At 39.4% G+C, this 20,914-nt stretch overlaps 1 protein-coding gene and 1 pseudogene across 27 annotated transcripts in view; one reads left to right on the top strand and one right to left on the bottom strand.

The window, feature by feature from the left end:
* Positions 1-20,914, bottom strand: part of EGF (epidermal growth factor) — a 100,409-nt gene that overhangs the window by 45,697 nt on the left and 33,798 nt on the right. For 15 of the 27 annotated variants that reach the window (XR_012435021.1, XR_012435023.1, XR_012435022.1 and 12 more), the window contains 5 exons: positions 6,883-7,023; positions 5,311-5,433; positions 4,306-4,428; positions 2,984-3,109; positions 1,740-1,876 (listed from right to left, as the gene is read on the bottom strand). Coding sequence is in view for 24 of the 27 variants with exons in the window: in XM_005555679.4 (XP_005555736.3) it covers positions 1,740-1,876; positions 2,984-3,109; positions 4,306-4,428; positions 5,311-5,433; positions 6,883-7,023 (650 nt within the window). In the remaining 3 variants the exon portion in view is untranslated. Of the gene's footprint in view, positions 1-1,739; positions 1,877-2,983; positions 3,110-4,305; positions 4,429-5,310; positions 5,434-6,882; positions 7,024-20,914 lie in introns of those variants that run through there. The other 12 variants (XM_005555680.4, XM_074040295.1, XM_074040299.1 and 9 more) reach the window with 4 other exon arrangements.
* Positions 19,527-20,903, top strand: LOC102123035 (pre-rRNA-processing protein TSR2 homolog pseudogene; annotated as a pseudogene).

Below are 20,914 nucleotides of genomic sequence, written 5' to 3'. Positions count from 1 at the left end.
AGACTGCAAGGGTGGGAGGGTGCAGTGGGGGGTAACAGATGAAACACTACCTATAGGTACAATGTTCACTAGTCAGGTGATGGGTAAATTAAAAGTCCAGACTTCACCACTACACAATCTATCCATGTAAGAAAACTGTACTTGTACCCCTAAACCTATAAAATATATATATATATATATATATATATTTAAAGAGCTATGGGTCAGTTGATAATTTAATGATAGCATTGTAGAATTTTAACTGTCAGTACACATATGTACATAAACTTACAATCAATAATAAGACTATTCAGAAAGTGGTAAGTCGTTAAATAATGGGTTACTCTTCTTTCTAAATGAAATAGAAAAGGTTATGTTTCATAAATACAAATGGGGTACTTCACTCCACTAGGACTGTGCTTCTCAAACTCTAATGTGCATAAGAATCACCTGAGAATATTACTAAAATGCAGATACTGATTTAGTGGTCAGGTGTGGAACCTGGAGAACTGCAGTTCTAATAACCTGCAGGTGTTGTTGACACTGCTGGCTCAAAGATCACAATCTGAGTAGCAAGAAAATAAGAAAATTAAGCCAAGAAACAAAAACCAGCCACCTGACTTAAAATTCATTCTAGGTCTCCATATTCACCTGTTGTAAGAATACCGATTCTGCAGGAATAAAACTAGTTTGGTAATAAATGAATATTGAACTGCCTTTTTTGTATTAATTATTTTTTTCTGTTATTGTAACTGTTCTATGGAACCATATAGATTCAGGTCAGGGAAAAGAAAGAATTGTTTGCTAGCATTCAATTGCAAAATTTTAATTTGCAAAAACACTTCTATTCGGCTACCAATCCATACCTATTAAATATAGAATCAATTTGCTTCACTTTGTTTCTTTTGGCCATTTACCAGACTGCTTCAAATCAGGAAGAAACAAAAGCCCAAAGTTTAAAAGCTATTATGTAAAAAAAATTATTAATAAAAGAATTAATGTACCACATAGTAATAACTAAATAATTATGCAGGGGAATTAATAACTATATAAATTTATCATTATTGGGTGATTAATCTCCAAAAGACACTGTAACATCATTTCAAGGGCATTCTAACCTAGCACACATACAACTAAGAAATTAGAGATCAAATGGCCAGCTGATATAGAAATTCTAAGTTACATACAAAACTCATATAAAATATTTATGTAAATAATGTTATTAGTTAGATTGCCATTCCCACATGAACTATACAACTTATGTTCCCTGATTTTCATGGTTAAGAGGTCACTGAATCTCCTCCCCCAGAAGACATATGTAAAACACTAATTACTAATCCATAATTAGTAATTACTAAAAACAAATTACTAATCCATACTTCCTATGCCCCAAACCCAACCTTCCACTCCTCTCACTATCAGCAAGTAATCAAAAACCTGCTTATGAAGCTCCTTCTATGTGCATGACACTGGGCTAGTCTCACATCCTCATCTCCAAAGAGGAAACTAAACTGAAAATCCTGTGTAATCATTTCCAAAAAAACAGCTAATCGTAGCAAGGACTAGGGTAGCATTATGATAACAAGAAAGTCCTTAAAATTTCTCAAGTATTACTCCAATATCTATATTTAACTTATTCTGGGCCTAATCATTCAGAGCTTAGCAGAGGATTTTCAAGTAGGTCAGGTCATTTGTTAGTATAAAATCCTCTACTCTGTCCTTAAAGCATGTCCACATCTGTTCAAGCAACAAAACCATACCTTATTTTCCACAGGGTCATGATCTAGGGCATAAACCATTCCCATCTGCTGGCTGAGCAGAGTTCCATAGTCTGTTCCATCAAAATGCATGTGTCGAATATCTTGAGAATTGGCAAACAGCAAAAATGGTTGTGGTCCTGTTAACCAAATTTCAAATACGGCTGAATTTAAAACGTGCCTTAAAAACTAAGAGGCATGTCTTACTCTTCCCTTTCATTGTAACTTTTCACTCAATTTCTACAGTGCTTGTTTTCTTAATTTCCCTCTCGTGTGGCATAGGTGAAGACAGACAACAAAATGCCTCTTCCATGAGGTGACATATTGCCAGAATTTCATCTCTGGCTTCTTCCCTCTCCAGGTCTTTGCTTTTAAAAGCTACTTACTTATTGAAAGAGCCAGCATTAAATAACCAACACTATAGCTAAATGATGCAAGTCTTAGGGTTATACATCTTCTTGATTCACACATACCGAAACACAAATATTAGTAGATTACATACACTAATGTCTGAATAAGTAACTTTCCCTGGCCTGGGCACTTCTTGAAGGGAGGCATGATGATTTGAGTTAATGGCAAGACCCTTGATAATTTGAAGGATTTAGATTATGCTATATTAATGAAGGTCCTGAGAAGTCAGCAGTATTAGGGTCTCACTAGGGCAAGGTGTACAGGATCATCATTATGTGATAGCATTATGGGTATTATGTACTAAAAGCATAATGAACCTTCAGGAGATATTAAATCAATTTGGTATAAATCTAGAATTTCCATGGCTGTTGAAAGACGCAAGAGATGTAATATCAGAAGACAAAAAAAAAAAAAACAGTTGAAGCATAGAACTTTATATTAAATTTTGACATAAAATGGACAGAATTTGTCAGTGTTATGATTATATTCACTGGAGAGATAAAAATCAAATCAATCAACAAATACTTATTAAATGACTCTTAATTATAAACTGTTTTAAAACTATTCTTGTCATGACTTTCTCATATACTAAAAATATCCTATCTGATATTATGGCAAATCTTTGCTGGATGCTAACTAAGAACAGAAATATTCTTTAAAAGTATGGTTACTAGTTATATTGTTATTATTCATATTATTCATACTTACAATGTGATTTGCTTTTCTTCCATTTCAAAAATACAAAACCATAAGCAATTAACTTTCCATCTTTCTAAACAAAAAGTTTTCATGAATCTTTTTTCAGGGACACAGTTCCAGACAACCACAGCACTAACCTGAAGCTACACAGCTTTTTTTATCCAGTTGTAGGTCATACCCAGGAAAGCAATCACATTCCCAGGATACTGGGCTGAGAGGAATGCAGAGCTGGCTACATCCACCATTATCGGGTGAAGAACAACCTACAAAAACAATTGCTTGGTAATGATGCTATAGCACCCAAAATATAATTATTTTTCGTCAAAGGATAGGGATGAGCCAACCATTTGTTGATTTTTTTTTTTTTTTTTTTTTTTGAGATGGAGTTTCAGTCTTTCACCCAGGCTGGAGTGCAATGGCGTGATCTCAGCTCACCGCAACCTCCGCCTCCAGGGTCCAAGCAATTCTCCTGCCTCAGCTTCCCAAGTAGCTGGGATTACAGGCGCCCGCCACAATGCCCGGCTAATTTTTGTATTTTTAGTAGAGACAGGGTTTCACCATGTTGGTCAGGCTGGTCTCAAACTCCTGACCTCAGGAGATCTACCTGCCTCAGCCTCCCAAAGCGCTAGGATTACAGGTGTGAGCCACTGCACCCAGCCCATATGTTGATTTTTAAAAACATTTCCACAATCATTCATATGACTGCAATCAAGGTTATTTTTCAGAGATAAAAATCAAAATGTCACAGTACCCTCCTTCCCTATAACCCAACATCTTGGATGTTAATCCTTCACATTCCAGCAGCCCTTGTCCTCTTATTCTACCAAAGAGTTCAGGAACAAGTGCACTGGCAGCTGGCTAGAACAAAAAGAACCATTTGATGAGTTTGGCAGCTGGTCTAACTCTTCCTAATAATTTTTTTCTCTCACACATTTTTAGCTGCTTGCCTTTGTTTTATTAGAAAATCAAAAAGCCACACACAACTCTTCTGCTAATTCTGAGTTACATCCAGTTATCTATATACTTAAGTCTCTATGACGATAAAAGTAGAGAGGTGTTTATTAGGTGCAAGAAACAGACTAAGCACTCTGCATCTGAAGTCTTGTTTAATCGAGGAGGCAAGTATCAGTATTTCTGCAGTGGAAGAAACAGACCAAGAGAGGGCAAGTATCTAGACCAAAATCAAAACTGCTAGTAACTGGTAATGCTACCTCAGGGCTGTCACACCTCAAAGCCCTTGCTTATAACCACTACACTATGCTGTCTAAACAAAAACAAAAGAAAGCCAAAAACCCGACAAAACTAAATTTAAATCTATGTTAATCTGTTGTATCAATATCTTTCAGTATACATTATTGGAAAATCGATTCTCCTTTGACAACAAGAGCAATTTTTAGATGTCACTGAGCAAATGTATGTTTTCAAACAAACAAAAGGTAAATAAAGCAAATAAACTCACCGCTACATGTTTTCCCATCTCTCTCAAGCACTGAGCCTTCAGGACAGAAACATAAGGGACCTTCTGACGTCAGAACACAGTCATGGCTGCATTCAGACACATTGCTTGGACAGGAAACAAGTTCTAATTAATAAAGAAAAAGGTGAAGATTAGTGTTAAATCAGGTTTGTAAAAATTTATTGCAATCAGTTTCTAATATTGCTAATATTGCCAGGTGATCCTCCTGCCTTGACCTCCCAATGTGTTGGGATTACAGGTGTGAGCCACTGTGCCTAACCTTAATTTTTTAATGTATAATAATGGTATTGTGGTTATGCCTGAAAATTAACTGGATATTAAATGAAAGGAAGGAATTATAGTTAAGTTTTTTAGATATAATAATGTATCATGATTATGTTTTTTACATGCCTATCCTTTAGACATATACCATGAAATGTAGCACCCAATAGCTATTTTTAAAAATTAAAATAAAAAAGAGACAGACAATGAAATATAAGGTAATACAAAGAAACAGGAAAATATCAATAATAAATAGATGGTAGATGATTTGTTTCCCAACCTTAGAGATTCTGCTTTGATAGGTGTGAAGTAGAGTCCAGTTGTCCATGGTTTTTGTTTTGTTTTGCTTTTTGAGACAGGGTCTCACTCCATCACCCAGGCTAAAGTGCAGTGGCTTGATTTCAGCTCACTGCAGCCTCCTCCTCCTGGTTCAAGTGATCCTTCTGCCTCAGCCTCCTGAGTAGCTGGGACCACTGGCATGGGCCAACATGCCTGGCTAATTTTATTTTATTTTATTTTATTTTTGTATTTTAGTAGAGATAGGGTCTCACCATGTTGCCCAGGCTGGCAGTCATCCATGTTTTAAAAAGCCAAACAAAATAAAACTCCAAGGTAATTATGATGCACACTGCTGATTGAAGATCACCAACCCAGATCATAGCCACCTTAGAAACATATTGAAAATGAAGAAAAATAATGCAATAAATACTTGTTGCTATGACTTACGATGACATCGTTTCCCATCAGGAAGCAGAACAAATCCTCCAGGGCATGTGCAGTAATAGGATCCAGGGGTGTTTTTACACCCAAGAGTACAGCCATGATTCCAAAAAGCACATTCATTAACATCTGCACAATGACAACAGCAAAATACATTCAAATGGCTATTTTTGAAAATAAGTTGTGCTATCACTAATAAGTCATCACAACGTAGGGTATCTCACATTTGTATATGCTGTAATTGATCATGGAAAGTCTGTTTTCCATACTCTAGCAAAAGGTAAACTAAGTCAACTCAATGATGATGAAAGCCATTTCTATTCTGTCACATTGCATTTTGTTTTCCCTCAGACAGAGTCTGGCTCTGTCACCCAGGCTGGAGTGCAATACCATGATCTCGGCTCACTGTAACACCATGATCTCGGCTCACTGCAACCTCTGCTTCCCAGGCTCAAGTGATCCTCCCACCTTGGCCTCCTGAGTAGCTGGGACTACAGGTGCACACCACAACCCTTGGCTAATTTTTGTATTTTTTGTAAACATGGGGTTTTGCTATGTTGCCCAGGCTGATCTTGAACTCCGGGATTCAAGTGATCTGCTTGCTTTGGCTTCCCAAAGTCCTGGGATTACAAGTGTGAGTCACCACGCCCGGCCCAGCTTATACTTTCAAACACAGATTTTCATATTAGAATTACCCTTGGAAAAAATGTAGTATTATTTCCTTTGAAAAGATATACCATGCCATTTAAGTTAGGGATTCTTGAAAGCTCTTTACAAGCTTAGGACATTTCCTATTGTGCTCTTCACCCTTCAAGACTGATCAGAGCCCTTTCCCTAAATGTGGAAACCTTCTCCAGCAGTTTTATTCTGGCTGAAGCCCCGGCCTTCCAGCTCACTGTTTCTATGCCATGGCTTTCACCCACTGGTCTCACGTAAGCAAGGGGTTATAATTAACAGGCAGATGCTAGATTTACCTGAGGTCTCACCCCAGCTAATTCCACTGGATGTGTGCTGCAGCCATTGGATTATTTTCATCACTAAACTACTGCACCTTCCAGGAAAAAGGACATAGTTTTTCTCCTGGGTTCATTGCACTTGGTCCAGAATCTGAAAACAGGAGGATCCCTAGACAACCAGCCTGATTCAGTTTCCCAAGCTTCCTACTAGATCTTTTTGGGATAAGAGTCACATACTCTTTGAGAATCTTATGATCCCTATGAAACCACTCCCCTAAAAATGTACGCATACTGAAATTTTGCACACAAACGCAGAGGTTGGTAGAATCCACTTAGAGAATCCCTGCCTTATATCAACCCCTAAGCATCCTCTCAGAGTATTTGATCTAGAAACACAAGATATGAAGAAGATAGGAAAGTATTACAAAGGCTTTACAAACAAGAAAAAATAAATAAAAAATACTCTTCAGAGGTTGTGCGGGGGAGGGGGAGAATGGACTTGAAGTCGGTTTTCCATTGAGGTTCTGGCTAGCCCACTGAAGACAAGCCAGTGGCTCAGCTGGGCATTCCTCCCCTCAAGCAGCGACTCTTCCATTACTTTCACAGTACTTTCCGTCATTACCTTCACAATACTTCCGGTCTCGACTTAAGGCGTATCCCTCTGCACACGTGCACAAGTGTGACTGGGCGTCTTGCCCACACACAGTGCTGCTGCAGTTTCCTTTCCTCGATTTGTGAAGTTTCTGCTCTAAAAGAGAAGATGCTTTATTTGGAGTGAAGCCGTGTTTTGACAGAGGACACTGCTAAATCTCTTCCTGATTCTCAAGAGGTCTTATCTCTTTGCAACGTCTGCAGCCGCATCTCTCACGGATGCAAACTTAGCCAGAGCCCAGATTCCCCAGCATCCCAAAGCCCACTTTTTTCTCCAATTGTATTACTTTTCCAACACCTCTCAGGATTGGGCGTCCTGAGTAGCTGGAGATGTCATTTCTTAGGTTGCGAATGCTAACACTACTTATTAGCTTTTTCATTCTAATTTACTTTTATCACAAAAAAGCAAACAAATTCTGCAAATGAAATAAATGAAATAATCTGCTTAAGATATTAAAACAGATTCAAACCTAAGAATACTTTTTTTTCCTGAGACTAGGTCTCCCTCTGTTGCCCAGGCTGAAGTGCAGTGGCACGATCTTGGCTCACTGCAACCTCAGCCTCCTGTGTTCAAGCGATTCTCCTACCTCAGCCTACCAAGTAGCTGGGATTACAGGTGCACACCACCACATCCGGCTAATTTTTGTATTTTTAGTAGAGACAGGTTGACCAGACTGGTCTCAAACTCCTGACCCCAAAGTGTTGGGATTACAGGCGTGAGCCACCATGCGTGGCCAAGAATACTTTGTAAGTATAATATTTATAGGTTAGATATGTAAGCTATTTAGCTGTTTTTAATATCATTATTTAACGAACATCTTTCAGACTCAATATATACCATTGCTATATCTCTGCTCCTCAAATTTCTGAAGTTATTGCTGCCAGCGTCCCATATGTTCCAAATATCCCATAATAAATAGTAAAATCTGCTCAGTGAGTTGGGTGCTTGGGTTGAATTAGCCAGCTATATTGAACAAGGGGTCAATTTTGTACCATTGATTTTCAGAGCCAGAATCAAGCGCTAAACTAGTAACACCTACACTTGGCCCTCCATATCTGTGGATTCAACCAACCCAGGACTGAAAATATTTGGGAAAAAAAATTCCACAAAGCAAAGTTCCAGAAAATAAAACATGAATTTGCCATATGCCAAGCACTATGTTGAATTCACAGGAATGAAGTGATGTAGGTATTGTATTAGGTATTATAAGTAATTTAGAGATGATTTAAAGTATATGGGAGGATGTGCCTAGGTTATATACAAATACACCATTTTATATTAGGGACTTAAGCATTTGCAGATTTGGGTGTCTTGGGGGATACCAATCCCCCATGGATACTGGGGGACAACTACATATCTCTTTCCAAAAAGTTAATGAGATTTTTGTTTCTTTTGCACCTTACTTTTTGCCCATTTTAAAAACAATAGGACCATTGTAAAATACTATGAGAAATACAGAAGTAAGCTTAAGTGTAAGGGCAGATACCTAGAATGCAGATAGATACAGAGGCCAGAGGTCTGGCAAGAGGTGAAGGCCAAGGAAAACTACTGGGGTCATGGATTTTGAAGCCATGGCATTGTTAAAATCAGCTAGAACTGATGTTTCGTGGAAACTGCTGAGGACCTGAGGAAAGGACTGCTGAGAACACCACCACTGCTGGGAAGGACACAGGAAACAAATCAGCAAGAGCCTGAGCAAAGCGGGCAGAGGACCTGAGACTGTTCTCCAAGTAGGCTTGGTTTCTCTGATCTGTTTGTCTACTGATAAAGAAGTCTCCTCTGTCTGTATCCATTTCCCTTTATTTCAAAACTCAAAAGATAAAATTTCAACAAGTTTAATTAAAGGATCAAATTAGCTTTTATTTGGGATTCATGAATTGGCCAACATCTTGTCTAAAAATAGACAGATGCTACACTGGCCGTGGCAGCACAGTCAGTTTTGTGATATCGCTTGAGCAGGAACAAGAAAACAGCATAATGCATATCGTGGATTGGTTAACATCGGTTTACTTCAGGTTACTTTCCTCGTAAAGGTTAAACCAGATGGAATTTCCTTATGATACCAGTTAAAGCTGACCTGTTTGGGGATTTGGCTATCATCTCTCTCCTGATACCTCAGGGGGTCAGATAAACAAGTTAGTTTTGGTTTGGTGATTGGAATTTTAGCATGAGTGACTTCATTTTGGTTTAGTCTGTTGGGGCCAATTGCAGGAGCTCAGTCCAAATCAGTTGCCTCCCACAAATTTTATCTAACATCACTAGACATGACCGATAACGGTAAGATTCAGTAGAAACATTTTCTTGCCCCCTTGAAAATGTCCCTAGCATACATTGAGATCACCAGAGAGTATGCCACCCTCTAAAGATTCTGATTTGGTAAATCAAAGGCTCAGGAATCTGCATTTTTACAGAATCAGGAGTGATTATGATATCAGGAGGCTGTTTCACACACTTTGAGAAGCATTGGCCTAATGTACTAGCGAAATATTACACCTTCATCTTAGTTACAAGTAATTACTTTTAGCTAGTCTGTGTTATTTCCTTAGTTATTTTGAACCTGTTGTTTCAATTCTCTTTACAGAATTAAATGCAAAATCAGTCTTGTTAACTCTCAATACCATTCCAGTATTACCTGCTAAATCAGTTAAGATTTACATTGAATGATCTTGTGGATAACTGATTCCAAAAATTTTATTTCTTGCCTATGGTTTTCATGCTAATTATACATGTATAGTTACATTACTTTTCATGTTCTATATGTTTCAGTTAAACTATCAAAATTTTAAGCAAAATTAAAAATAAAATGGCCTAAATTTTAAAAGTGAATGACTAAAATTGGAAACTTGTAAATATTGAAGACAAAATTCATCCACTTTAAATTTCTTTTTAAAAAGCAGTAATAGTTTAACTTTTATTTTTATGAACTTTACAAGTGAACAACAACAAAAATCCAGAAAGGTTTGAGTTGGCCTTTTAATAGCACTGAAATGCAACCACTTTCTTGAGGTAACAAAAAATTGAAACACTATGCTTCTTACAAAAGTCTTTCCTTTGCCTTATAAAAATCTTTCCAAACTCAGCATACTGGATGATTACTGGATTATGAATCAGGAAAACTGAATTTTGTCTTGGTTCTTCCTTTTACAGCATATCACTTTATCTCTTTGACCTAAGTTTCCTAATTCGCAAAATAAACTTGTTGAAATAGATATTTGCTAAGATCCCTCTTTTAAAAAAATTCTATAGTTATAAACAGAATTAAATGTTTGTGATAAATTCGTCTGAGTTTATACCTCTAAAGATTATCAAACCTTAATTACTGCTTATAGTATGGTAACAGAGAATCAAACTGTCTAATGAAGAAAATGACTATTGTCTCAGGTATTGAAAATGCTTTGCTCTTCTAGATCCAGTAATTTTTTTCTTTTTTCCCATACCTTTCTACTACCTCTCACCTGGATTTATATCTGTTCTTATCATGATCATCACCATCGTCACTACCACAATTATGTACATGCATCTTTTTTCCATCGATAAACTTCTGAGGCCAAGGCACAGTTATAGTCCCAGTAACACCTAGCATGGTGCCTTTTACAACATAGGCATCCAGTAAACGTTTAGAATACATCCACAAAAAACCCCTGTGATCATGCCACCTGCAACCTAACTCCCTATTTGTTTTTTCCTCAAAGTTCCAATCAACCTTAGAGCTAGAACTCAAAACAGTTTATCACAAGATGCTAGCCTAGTACTTTTTCCACTGTACCATGCTGCTGATGGTTTTAGTGATGCTTATTGACAATATACATCTCTCTTCAATAATGGACATAGGCAGGAAAGAAATCACTATTCTCCTCTGCCTAGTTGTGCTGATGACATGACCTGAATTCAGACACTAAACACTTTAAAAGGTCATTTTAGGTGGTGGCAAAACACAGAGGATTGAGGGTTATATTTTCTTTAATCTCCTTAATCTTCTGCTGTTCTTTAGCTTCAAAATAGGCCAAAGCTAGCACTGAGAATGCTGCTGCTGACCTCAGATAACACCCCTTCTGAGAGCTGAGCAATGAGGCTTAATTACCTCTGAGATCATTAAAGCTCCTAATCATGGAGTTTAATGTCCACCACCAACTGCACCTTCAGTAACTGCCTGGCTAGGACACAGGCACTCACGGCCTTTACTACAGCACAGAGAATCTGTAGATTTTGCCCTGGCCCAGTTCTGAAACAATGCACTTGGGATTCCCTTTCCTGTTTTTTTCCACTGATCACATCTTTGTCTACCTCAAATTCCATGTAAGACGCACCTCATCAACAAAGCCTTTCTAGTCTCTTCCATTCAAACCCATAAACTTTAGTCATTCTAAAGTCATAACTAAGTATTTGGCATCCCCAATATTTAGCACACAACAATAAAAATTTTGAATAACACTTTGTAAAGTATTTATATTGTCACATTTCATTTTCATAACAAGCCTTTGAGCTATACAGAGCAAGTATCATCTTCCATTTTACAGATTAGGAAATAGTGCCTTGTTAAGGATCATATAGAAAATAGAGTATAGAACTAGGATGCTATTCCAAGCCTTCTGACCGTAACCCCCCTCTTTTTACCAGATATGTACAATTCTATGTGTGTGTGTTTATATTTATGCATTTGTATAAATATAAACATGCACATAAAATATATGTTCGTTTTATGAAATGTCTGTAAAAACCTGGTTATATTTTTGCTTCATTTGTTTATTGTCTTCATCATTAATGAGTTCTCAATAAATGATTGCCTCAACTTCCTCAAAAAACTTCTCAGACTGAACAGTATAGCAGTTTACTCTTGTCAGCTGATAGAAATACAAGGAAGAAAATACAAGAATGGCCATTCTGTGCTATTGAAATTCCTAATTACAGTAAAAAAAAGAAGAAAAACCAAAAAAAAATCACCTAGCCAGAATTTAGCCACATGGTATCATATTCATCTGTACCCTTTTAGGAATCAAAAAGTAAATGAATCAACAAACTTAAAGCACTTTAAAAATAATGCTTTTGGCCAGGTGCAGTGGCTCATACCTGTAATCCCAGCACTTTGGGAGGCCAAGGCGGGCAGATCACCTGAGACCAGGAGTTGGAGACCAGCCTGGCCAACATGGTGAAATCCCGTCTCTACTAAAAATACAAAAATTAGCTGGGTGTGGTGGCGCATGCCTGTAGTCCCAGCTACTTGGAAGGTTGAGACATGAGAATTGCTTGAACCTGGGAGGTGGAGGTTGCAGTGAGCCAAGATCATGCCACTGTACTCCAGCATAGGCGACAGAGCAAGACTCCATAGCTAAATAAATAAATAAATAAATAAATAAATAAATAAATAAAAATAATGCTTTTAACTCTTAGAAGAGCCCTTCAGGCCCATTGAGTCTTTTCTTATTGTATCCTCATTTCTGGAAGTTTGGTTGCCCATAGCAGGAAGATGGAAAATACAAGCCATGACATATGTACAACTATTATGTATCCATAATTAAAAATACATTTTAAAAAGACAAGGTGTATATGCCTCCACTCCCATTGTCACCACCACACCCCACCCACATTCACCAATGGCAGAAGTGGCTGCATGGGTCCAGTGTTCTTTCTCGCTGAGCCCAGATGTAGCCTTAATCTTGCATTCCAGATTGCCAGTGTCAATGGCTGCAAGACAGTAGGTAATTTCCCACACAGACTAGAAACCCTAGGTCAGGGTTCCTTCCAGAGAGAGATAGTACAATTTAAGTATCAAAACGGTAGCAATTACAGTGAATAAAAATGTCAATTATTTTTTAAAATCCATGACTTTATAGAGATACTTAAAGAAAAAGTGACCTTTGGAGGATGCTGGAGGGTTAGGACACTAACTCTTTATTTTGAAAACAGGTAAATTAAGAAATAGGATCGAACACTGAATTACCTTTACTATAAAGGCTCCTCCTCCAAAGGACAATCATATATCTCATTTGGAAAGGCTCCTCTTTGTATAAGAATCCCAGCTAATATATGCATAAACAGTGATGGAATTAGAATGTCATTGCCTGCTTTGAACCTCTAATAAAAAATGGCTCCAGGCAATGATAATCAATAGCTTCTAAAACCATTAAGCAAAAGACTGATGGGGAACTTGCAGTGGCTGGACAATGCTGGTGAACTCTGAAATGCTAATTAATTTTGAACATCCTGAAAAAGAATAAGAACCAGCCCCATGTGCCTTTTAATGTGGTACAGTGGGGAAGCTTACAGAACCAACTGCAGTGCCACCCATAAAGCATTCTTGCAAACAATCTGATTCTGATCAGATTTCTAAGCCTAAACTACCAGTTTATAGGTAACAAGGAAAGTAGAGAAACATGTTAAATGACACATGGGATATAATCTGCAAAATCCAGAAAGTGAAAAATTCTACAGGACTAATGATCTGTTTTCCTGAACAAACAAGTGGCAAGAAAAAGCCTCAGGTTAGAAAATAAACAGAGGCCACAGCCAGGTATGTGAAAACCTGCAAGATGTGAGAGCCAGCAGCAAGAAAGAAAACATAAAAATGATAAAGAGCAATTTCAAGAATTTAAAAGACATTTCAAACGGCAGCCATTTGGTGTCAGGGCAAACCCAGCTTTGCCTCAAACCAGTGCTATGCTTGCTGCAATGGCATGTATCCTTGTAAATGTGACTCTAGTCACCAAGAAAATGTCAATAACTATAAATGATGTTAAGAAAATATAGCAATCCATATTCTACTAATAGTTCCATGAAGAATAACAAAATTTTATGTGTTTAAACTAATAATTTAAAATTATATGAACTAAATATTTATCTTTCTAGGATGATTCTTTTCCAGGGGTTTCAAAATAACCAAGATTTTATAGTAGACACTCCAGCAACAAAATAATCAAAACAAATTAGACTCCCACCTTGGCAATTTTAGCTATACTAATTGCTTCCAGAAGCAAGTACATTTCCAGGAGGGCACAATTATCATTCATGAACTCACAGAATTAAATTCAGCCATCTTTTTATGCATGAAATGAATGTAAAGCATTTACACAGTGTTAGTAATAAATAACCTTCATTTCCCAAAGAATATGCTTTTGAAGCGCTCTTACAACTTAAAACTGAAATCTACATTTAAAGAATACAGAAAAAAGCAAAAATATTTTGACCTTTTACAACATAGTATCTATGAGCAATAAACTAGTTGTAAAATCCCCAGAAGTTGAACTTGAAATACTTTTCATTAAGATGTGTACAAAAATGTTCCCACACTATTTCTGAGATTTGTATAATAGTGTAGGTGTCAGGGCAGCCAGGATATCTGGCTAATAAGTTTAATCATGCCAACAAAAAATGTGGTATTCATCCTGTGCCTGTTTTTGGACAGCCAGGGGAGAAGCAAGAGAGAAAAAGACTTTAAGTTCCTGAAATTGAAAAAACAAAAATTTAAGAAAAATTTAAAAGGAAAAAGAGAAATAAGATTTTGACTCCATGATCTGTGCAAACTGAAGCACTTAACTACCAGGAGGCCATGGATAAATAATGATACGCTGAATTACAGGCTTTCCCAAAACAAATAAGGCACATGTAAAATACGAAATGATAGATAATAGAGTGTATTTGGAGATGCAGCATGGTATCAGTCTGCCTGGGTTCAAATCCCAATTCCACCACCCTGTGACCTTCAACAAGATATTGTGACATCTCTAAACCTCAGAACTTTTAATTTATAATATTACACTAATTATCACAATTAATAGAGCTGTTGTAAAGATGAAGTGAGATATTGTAAGGAAAATCCTTACATTATCACAAGAACAGATAATTTGGTACACATGCAATAATTATGGTATCTCTGTGAGCCAAGAAGTTGCATGTACTTAGATGGGTTATTTCAAATTCCAATTGAAACAAACAGACAACAAAAACAAAAACCTATGTACTCAGATATCACATATCTTTAAAACTTGTTCCTTACTATATTATTTAGGAGATAGAGTGCCAAAGAATTTTTTTTCGCTTGGTTTTTTGTTCCGGGGTGGGTGGGGTTTGAGACGGAGTCTTGCTCTGTTGCCCAGACTAGAGTGCAGTGGCCTGATCTTGGCTCACTGCAACCTCTGCCTCCCGAGTTCAAGTGGTTCTCCTGCCTCAGCCTCCCAAACAGCTGGGATTACAGGTGGACGCCACCACACGCAGCTACTTTTTGTATTTTATTTTATTTTATTTTTTCAGTAGAGACAGGGTTTCACCATGTTGGCCAGGCTGGCCTCAAACTCCTGACCTCAGGTGATCCACCCGCCTTAGCCCCCCAAGGTGCTGGGATTACAGGTGTGAGCCACCGTGCCTGGCTCGCTTGTTTTTTCAACTCTTGTTTATTAAAGTCGTTTAGGCATTGGGAATGCAATGGAGAGTTGTATTCTCTGTCCTCCAAGGACTAAGGAATATAAAAAGACAGACAACTACAGCAAAGCATGGTAAGTGTCATATGATTGGGGAAATTCGCCGAGAACACATTCTCTGGAACAGCTAACTTTGGCTCACAGTGGATCAAGGAAGGTGTTCCTGAAGGAAGTCACTTTGGACCTGTTTCTCAAAGAATGAGGGGAGACAGCCAGTGAAGGGACAGAGGTGGCGAGTTCCTGAGTATGCAGACCAGGCTGGAGAAGAGAGCAAGTGTACCTCATGAAAGGAAAGTACATCTTTGAGAATGGTTGCAACAGAGAATGTAATACAAACAAGGGTTGAGAGAAGAAGCTGAGAAATGAGCAGAAGACTTGGTGAACCTGAGGAAGAGACTACACTTTAATTATTGGTGGTTGGGAATTGTCAGCAAATTTTAATCAAACAGTGACATGACTGGGCCTTCTTTTTGAGGGATTATGCTCCCTGCAGCAGAGAAAATGGAGACAGGGATACTAGGCAGGAAGATGCTGGAGAGAGAAACCTGTGGGAAGGGCACAGTGGTTAGATCGTAAAGGGTAGAATTGTTGGGATGCAGAGATTGATTTCATGGGATGAGAGTGAGGAAGACGAAGGAACAGGCAACTCCTTGGTTTTTGCTTTGGGAGATGGGGTGGAGAGTGACGCCATTCACTGAGTTGATTACACTAGAGGGAGAGGAGCTGGGGAAGAGGGAGGTGAAAGTTGCTAGGTCAGTTATTTTCTTTGAGTCTGAAACACTTGGAAGAAATCCAAGTAGACATGCTTACAAGGCAGATAATTATAAGGGCCTTGATAAGGATATTTTTACTGAGCCCAAACACATGCATTTTATGGGCCCCCTGCAGGACCCTGAGCTTGGAAGGTGCAGACAGCAAGCAGACATGGTCCAGAAGAAGGACCAGCACAACTGCTCTTTAGGAAACTGGTCAGATCATCAGAAAACAGCCTGATGGTAAAACTGTGGCTCTATTACTTGGACTTGGGGTGCAGCATGCAGATATATCTGCAGCATGAAGCTCCTCCAGAATGAGACAACCTGAATCTACAAGCCAAGGACTTGTTCAAACCAACAAACAAATCTTCCACGTCAAGTTCTGTGGCTTTGCCTTTTGCAAACCCCTGCCTTGCCTTGGCCAGGCAGTCTTCACCAGGGCTGCTCCTTTTTGTATATTATGAATAAATTCCCATGTTTAAAGTCAATTGTCTCTGTAGCTTAACTCTGCAGCAGATCTTTGCAGCCTGACACTCATTATGCCTGAGTCCTTTTTAAAAAAAATTTCTCTAGAGCCCCCCCCCCCCCCAGAAAAGAGGTCTGAACTACAAATAATAGATTCAAGAGTCCTGTGGGCTGCTGCATAGGAAATAAAACAGAAAAATGACATGGGTTGTGTCACTGTTAGAGAGTAAGGATGCACATAACCATATGAATGGTTCTGAGAAATTCCACTTGAGAAAAAACTCATTCAACTTTATTGAACACACCATCTCTAAATTGCTTGACCCCGAAAGGTTTTTTCTCCTAAGTAACCTCATTAAATCCCATAGAACTAGAGTTTTGAGGCCAGGCACTGTGGCTCATGCCTGTAATCCCAGCACTTTGAGAGGTCAAGGGCGGGTGGATCACCTGAGGTCAAGAGTTTAAGACCAGCCTGGCCAATATGGCAAAACCCCGTCTCTACTAAAAATACAAATTAGCTGGGCATGGTGGTGGGTGCCTGCAATCCCAGTGACTCAGGAGGCTGAGGCAGAGAGAATTGCTTAAAACCCAGAAAGCGGAGGTTGCAATGAGCTGAGATTGCACCACTGCACTCCAGCCTCAGCAATAAAGCGAGAGACTGTCTCAAAAAAATACTAGAGTTTTGTATAACATGCTTTGATAAATGATAGCTTACGCATTTTGCAAGAAGTAAGTTTATTGATATTCATATTTGTATAAATATTTATATTTTATAACAAAAATAATATCAACCAGATTATATGATTTTTCTGTTATTTCTTCACTGAAGTAGCTTCACTACTAAATGCTTTGTAAAGCAAAGTACTACCTTCCAGATCACCAGAGGAGCTGCAATTTAGGCATAATATCCATGAGGAACTAACCAGCCTCTAGAGAAGTATGTCTTTACATCTGAAGGATAGGCTGGGCACAGTGGCTCATGCCTGTAACCCCAGGACTTTGGGAGGCTTAGGCAGACAGATTGCTTGAGCTCAGGAGTTTGAGACCAGCCTGGGCGATATGGTGAAACCCCACATCTACCAAAAATACAACAAAATTAGCCAGATGTGGTGATGCACGCCTGTAATCCCAGCTACTCAGGAGGCTGAGGCAGGAGGATTGCTTGATGCCAGGAGATGGAGGTTGCAGTGAGCTGAGATCGCACCATTGCACTCCAGCCTGGGCAACAGAGCCAGACTTCGTCTCAAAAAAAAAAAAAAAAAAAAAAAAAAAAAAATCTGAAGGATGTCAGACACATTGAAAACCTGATAAAATTTATATACCATCTCCCTAGGTGGAACAGTGCATATTTTTTCATCTAACCCTAAAATCAATAGATCCACAGGCCCTACATCACAGGTAAAGAGCTCCTGCTTTCTAAGACACTAAAACAATTTAAACCAAATCAATAATCGCCAAAATAACAGTGCCCCTGAAATCAAAAGTCCTTTGCACTTGGAGTATGTGTGAAGCGCATCTTTTGGTCAGTAACCTAAGCCAATCTCCAATACCAATTGTCTTCCGGGTTCCAGGTTTATCTGTGGCTCTGCAGCTGGCAGAGGCTTTCCAATCAAATTCTATTACTTGCCACATTGTTTGGGACTGCTCTTTAGTGAATCATTGTAGATTTTCTTCTGAAATTCACGCTTTCAGTTATCCTATTTGAACTCCCTGTCACAGAGGCTAAGTAGTGAGGGGCTCTGAAGACACAATATATTTATGGTAGAAAGAACACTAAACTGAGAGATTGATGATAGGACATTTTCTCCCACATTCATCATTAACTAGCTATGTAATCATGAAAAAGATGATCTATTTCTTCAGGTCTCTCAATTATGAAATGAGTACAATTATTCCTACCCTTCCTGTCTCACAACATTGCTGTGACAAACCGATAAACTAAAGCCCATGAAAACACTTTGAAAATTCGGAGGTGACATATAAATGTAAGAGAGGGTGATGATGATGGCAGACATATCTCTAATTACTGTGAATGGGACTCAGTAAACACTGGGACTCAGTAAATACTTGTTCATAATGGTTATTGGTTATGATTTTGTTGTGAGTCATCACCACTCAGACAATGAGTTGTATGTGAAGACAGCTTGAGTTGAAATTTCCCATGGAAGGTATGTGGCAGTGTATCAGATTCACTACCTTTATGTGTAGACGATCTACACTACTATTATGGATTCACCCATCTATTTTATAGCATTGCCACTAGGTTGTTGCTATTTAATGTGGTGCTAGAACCCACAGTTGAGCTGTTTCCCACAACTCTAGCTTTGTGAATTAAAGTGAGATCGCACCACTGCACTCCAGCCTGGGTGACAGAGTAAGACTCCATCTCAAAAAAAAAAAAAAGAAAGAAAGAAAGAAAGAAAGTAGAAGATATAAACAATTCTATCTCTATTTCTGTACTTCAGAGAGCTATTTAAGGCTAACATTAAATCTATTTTAAAACCTTCTTGAAATAAAACTTTTACATAAAGGCGAGATGTTAGTGGCACATCATTCACGAGGTACATTGAGCAGCCTAACGATCATAACAAATTTTTTAAACCTGACAACTTTTTTTTTCTGTAGGCTCCTTGTGGTATTTCACAAAAGCCTAACAATTTTTTTTTTTTAAATTTTAATTTGAGACAGAGTCTCACTCTGTCACCCAGTCTGGAGTGCAGTGGAGCGATCTTGGCTCACTGCAGCCTCCATGTCCTGGGTTCAAGCGATCCTCCTGCCTCAGCCTCCCAAATAGCTGGGACTACAGGCATGCGCCACCATGCCCGGCTAATTTTTGTATTTTTTGTAGAGACAGGGTTTTGCCATGTTGGCCAGACTGGTCTCGAACTCCTGACCTCAAGCGATCTGTCTGCCTAGGCCTCCCAAAATGCTGGGATTACAGGCCTAAAAACTTTTTAAAAACAATTACATGGTAAAGAATTCAGGGACCGGGGCCGGATAATGGCGGGCGCTGCAGAAGATGCGCGAGCTCTTTTCCGGGCTGGGGTCTGCGCGGCCCTGGAGGCCTGGCCGGCCTTGCAGATCACTGTGGAGAATGGCTTCGGGGGTGTGCACAGCCAGGAGAAGGCCAAGTGGCTGGGGGGTGCAGTGGAGGATTACTTCATGCGCAATGCTGACTTGGAGCTAGATGAGGTGGAAGACTTCCCTGGAGAGCTGTTGACCAACGAGTTTGATACAATTGTGGAAGATGGGAGTCTGCCCAAGGTGAGCCAGCAACTGCAGACCATGTTCCACCACTTCCAGAGGGGCGATGGGGCTGCTCTGAGGGAGATGGCCTCTCGCATTACTCAAAGAAAACGCAAGGTCACAGCTACTGCACTGAAAACAGCTAGAGAGACTGATGAGGATGAAGATGATGTGGACAGTGTGGAAGACATGGAGGTCACAGCTCCGAATGATGGGGCTGCCACAGATGGGGTCTGCTCCCAGCCTGAACCCTCTGATCCAGACGCTCAGACTATTAAGGAAGAGGATATAGTGGAAGATGGCTGGACCATTGTCTGGAGAAAAAAATGAGTGGGGATGGTTGGAAATGGCTTTGGGCCCTTATTTGCTAGTTCTGAGAGTTGTCTGTAGGGTTTTTTTTGTTTGTTTGTTTGTTTGTTTGTTTGTTTGTTTGTTTGAGGGTTGCAGACCTGTGGACTGGTTACCCCATCTCCACCCTCTCCCCTGTTCCCGTGTCTGGCTCCCTCCAGGGCAAGGAAAACCTAGGGTCCTTGGTCTTGGGGGTGGGGGGACCTTGTCCAGCACATTCCCTTGGGCCTTTAGTTAACATCTGAGTGACCAAGCCGGGTTCCCCAGTACAGTGTCTTTTGGGTGCAGTCATTGTGAGGAAGGGGATGAGTGAGTGTGGGTGTGGCTGGAGGAGGAGCTAGATGCCAGTGGGCAGGTGGATTTAGAGAGGAGAGGACCAGCAGGAGCAGCAGCAGTACTCAGTGATAGGGGGCTGGCTGGGTCAGGAATGGTGAGATGAACGTGCAAGTGGAAGAGAGAATAGTTGAAGATGTGAACGAAAGTAGCTCTGGAGCCTTTCCCTTACCCCACCCCCCACACATGCAACAGCTCTGTACCCCTGCCCAGAACTTGGAACCTCCCAGGAATGCTGCCTTCCTGCAGCCCAGCCTCCAGCCCTGGGTTCCCTCAGGAATTCGAAGACCTTGGCTAGGTGGTGAGCTTGGAAGAGCTGGGCTTTGTTTTCTGCCTCCTGTAACCTCTTTCCTTACTCCTTATCCCATCCCATTTGAGTTCAGGGGTGAGGCTTAAGATCTTAATAAATAATACCTTACAGATTAAAAAAAAATTCAAACAGAG

The sequence above is a fragment of the Macaca fascicularis genome, chromosome 5, assembly GCF_037993035.2.
Source record: "Macaca fascicularis isolate 582-1 chromosome 5, T2T-MFA8v1.1".
Classification (NCBI taxonomy): domain Eukaryota; kingdom Metazoa; phylum Chordata; class Mammalia; order Primates; family Cercopithecidae; genus Macaca; species Macaca fascicularis.
The sequence above is the reverse complement of the archived record's forward strand: the minus strand, read 5'-3'. Positions and strand labels throughout refer to the sequence as shown.